The sequence below is a fragment of the Sinocyclocheilus anshuiensis genome, unplaced genomic scaffold (genome assembly GCF_001515605.1).
Source record: "Sinocyclocheilus anshuiensis isolate Anshui unplaced genomic scaffold, SAMN03320099.WGS_v1.1 scaffold1212, whole genome shotgun sequence".
NCBI classification, from domain to species: domain Eukaryota; kingdom Metazoa; phylum Chordata; class Actinopteri; order Cypriniformes; family Cyprinidae; genus Sinocyclocheilus; species Sinocyclocheilus anshuiensis.
The window spans coordinates 111468-114757 of NW_015547696.1; the positions used below are offsets into that span (position 1 = coordinate 111468).

At 39.3% G+C, this 3290-nt stretch overlaps 1 protein-coding gene across 3 annotated transcripts in view; it reads left to right on the forward strand.

Annotated features, from left to right (window-relative positions):
* Positions 1–3290, forward strand: part of LOC107703634 (cyclic AMP-dependent transcription factor ATF-6 beta-like) — a 22281-nt gene that overhangs the window by 13767 nt on the left and 5224 nt on the right. For all 3 annotated transcript variants that reach the window (XM_016506339.1, XM_016506341.1, XM_016506340.1), the window contains exons 9-10: positions 910–1089; positions 1166–1248. In XM_016506339.1, coding sequence (XP_016361825.1) covers positions 910–1089; positions 1166–1248 — 263 coding nt within the window. The remainder of the gene's footprint in view (positions 1–909; positions 1090–1165; positions 1249–3290) is intronic.

The following is a 3290-nucleotide window of genomic DNA, read 5'->3' on the forward strand; positions in this document are numbered from 1 at the left end:
TTGGCTTATTAGTCATTCATTTCTACTTTTTCTCTATATTTTGAAATGATAAAATCTGAAATATTATAAAATATCAAATCATCAAGAAATCAGATTTTGTCAGAATTTTACACTTTTTTGTGTATGAAGAAAAGTCACAAAGTGCCTTGGAAAACACTTTTCTTCAATTTGCTACTAAATCACACATAATCACTGAAGTTGGTCAGTTCCATATACTAGAAGAATAATGGTACATTTAATAAGAATGGAATATATGAATTTTCTCTATAAAAATTAGATTTTGCACCTGTTACTGTTAATAAAAGTAAATTTTGTATGCATCTTAACTCAAGCTTAGTGCTTTACTGTCAAATCTGTATAAACAATAAACAAAAGAAAAATAAACAAGAAATTAACATGTAATATTATTAGTAACTGCACTTATTAATGCAAAACAATAGTAATTTTATGATTAAATGATCTATATTTTAATACTCCTGTACACCATCCCCAGCGCTACCAAATCTGCTCCTGGTGCCACCATCTGTAGAACTTAGTGGCGCTGGTGCCACTTCTCTTAAATGTTAGTCTGGAGCCCTGCACCACAAAACCAGCTCCGATCACGGCGTCCTCCATTCACCGGATGTTGATGTTTGTAAACGCCACGCACAAAGACGTCGCTGTCGGCCACTTCAAGTTCCTGCTGCTGGTGCGAATGCAACCAGGAAACGGCCCGCAGGAGAAATCGTTCTCTAGGAAACACCCTGCTGGCTAGTTCCTCGAACTATGCAGTGCGAAACGAGACGATAGTCTTTTATGCGGTTTGATGGTTCATTGGACAAAACTGTGTAACCGCAGAATGGCTCCATTTATCAATTGCGGTGAAGTTACAGTGATCGCATATAGTGAATACACGCTTCTGGTCCTCAGATGAAGGTTTTGAAGAGGCAGCAGCGTATGATAAAGAACCGGGAATCGGCCTGCCAGAGCCGCAAGAAGAAGAAGGAGTACCTGCAGAACCTGGAGGCGCAGCTGCGGGAGGCGCAGCAGGAGAACGAACGCCTGCGCAGAGAGAACCAAGCGCTGCGGTTGCGGCTCGCCGGGAGAGAGGTCAGACCCTGCAGCCGCACACGGTGCATTATTTAGACATTTTTCATGCTGTCTAATTGTGTGTTGTGCCAAACAGGCTACGGAGTCTGGCAGCAACAAGAGAGCTCTGTGTGTGATGGCTCTGTTCCTCTTCATCACCTTTACCTTCAGCCCCATCAGGTAAACGCTGCAGCTACAAACACGCACTCTAAACACGAAACACATTAGCAAAGAACATACTGCTGGTGGCTTGGGTTGGAAATTGGGAACCGGTTCTTCAGTTCTTGTGCCAATGCAGGTGAAACATCAGAATAAAAAACTGTGTTTTCAGACAGCAAGCATACAGTACAACTCGTGTAGATCAGGTTAATCAAGGTAATGAAGATCTTCAGGTTTGCTTGATGGCTGTTTCACACATCCTCCATCTGCAGTGCGTGTGCGGTTCGTATGCAGTGCAGAAGCAGCATGGACTCATTGTGCTTTCACACAGGACGCGTTTGCAGTCCGCTACTGATCTTTCCACAAACAACATTTATCCATTATTTTGATTTCAAATCCGAACGTTGTTACTGAAAATGCTTTTTCTGCATTGTGATCCTCTTTTATCACAGTACAGTAATACAATCTTTCATAGACGTTCGTTTAAACTCAATAGATATAAACAATGTATTGTTCATGCATTTGACTTCTAGGTTTGTATAATAAGTTGCTCAAGCAAGTGGCAGCACATTTAAACACAGCATATAGCCTATACATTTCTTACATTAAAAGTAGGCTATCGCAAACATTTTAAATGAAAACTCATCACTGACAGAAACAGTCGGCTCTCGTGCCTTTTCTTTTGCATTTAAATCTTTATTACAAGCAATCCCGCGGGTCTTAAAGAACTTTATTTTTCTCCTCCACAAGTGCATGTTGCCTTGTTTATCTAAAAGTGCCACAAAGCCACGTGTTGAAACACAGTAGACTTTAATTCTATCCATTTATTATGAAATTACTACATTTCCGTGTCAATTTATGTTCATTTTTACCGTGAACAGTGCGCTGTCACTTTAATTCAGAAAAAACAGCACTTGTTTATATGAGGATGTGTTGTTAATTATGTTGAATGTCATCAAGTGAGATTTGATATATATACATATATGTAGGGCTGCACGATAAATTGAAATGGAATCGAGATCGCGATTCGACAGAAGCTGCGATTGTCATGCGTATCTTTCAGTGAAGCACGGTTCTGTGATCAGCAGTAAATCTCCATCCAAAGGCCAGAGGGCGCTCTCGCGCTGAAACTCCAAATACGCCTCGCAGAAGAAACCCAAATCGCTGCAGCTGAATAAACAGAAGATTCAACTGCTTTCATTGATTCAACGTGACTAATAAACACACGACTACGGCAATATACGGTTTATCTGAGTTCTTATTATTATAATTTTCATTCAGATAAAGTATATTTATAATGCAATGCCTTTATCACTGCTTAAATACTATGAAATATGTTGCGTGCCTTATTCTGTGTAAGAAGCCACATCATCTCACAGAAGGATTTATTTCAAACACTCGACTGACATTATGAAGTGAGTTTGGAGTAAAAATATGTTATTAAATGTGGTATTTCAGATGGAGCAGCATTTACTTCACAGAGCCGTAGTTCACTGAGAAGCTATGCAAACAGCTGTCAGAACGATTTCAGAATCGCGAAATAAAATCGTCTGCGATTTGTTTTTTTTTGTTTGTTTTTTTGTTTTTTTTGCGTAACTTGTCAGTGAACTACGGCTATGTGTAGTAAATTCTGCTCCATCTGAAAGCACGTGATGATGATGGAGCAGCATTTACTACACAGAGCCGTAGTTCACTGAGAAGCTATGCAAACAGCTGTCAGAACGATTTCAGAATCGCGAAATAAAATCGTCTGCGATTTGTTTTTTTTTGTTTGTTTTTTTGTTTTTTTTGCGTAACTTGTCAGTGAACTACGGCTATGTGTAGTAAATTCTGCTCCATCTGAAAGCACGTGACGATGATTTCCTGTTGATTACAGAACCGGCTTTTTTAACAAAATGCGCATGACAATCGCATTTGATTAATCGTACAGCCCTACATATATGGGTCAAAAACGAAAAGGGGTTTTCAAGCATCAAAGCAAAAAAAGTTTAATACAGCTTTAATTTCTAAAATTACCCCCCCCCCCCAGCACATTAGAATGGGTCGGTTTTTTTTTTTTTTTT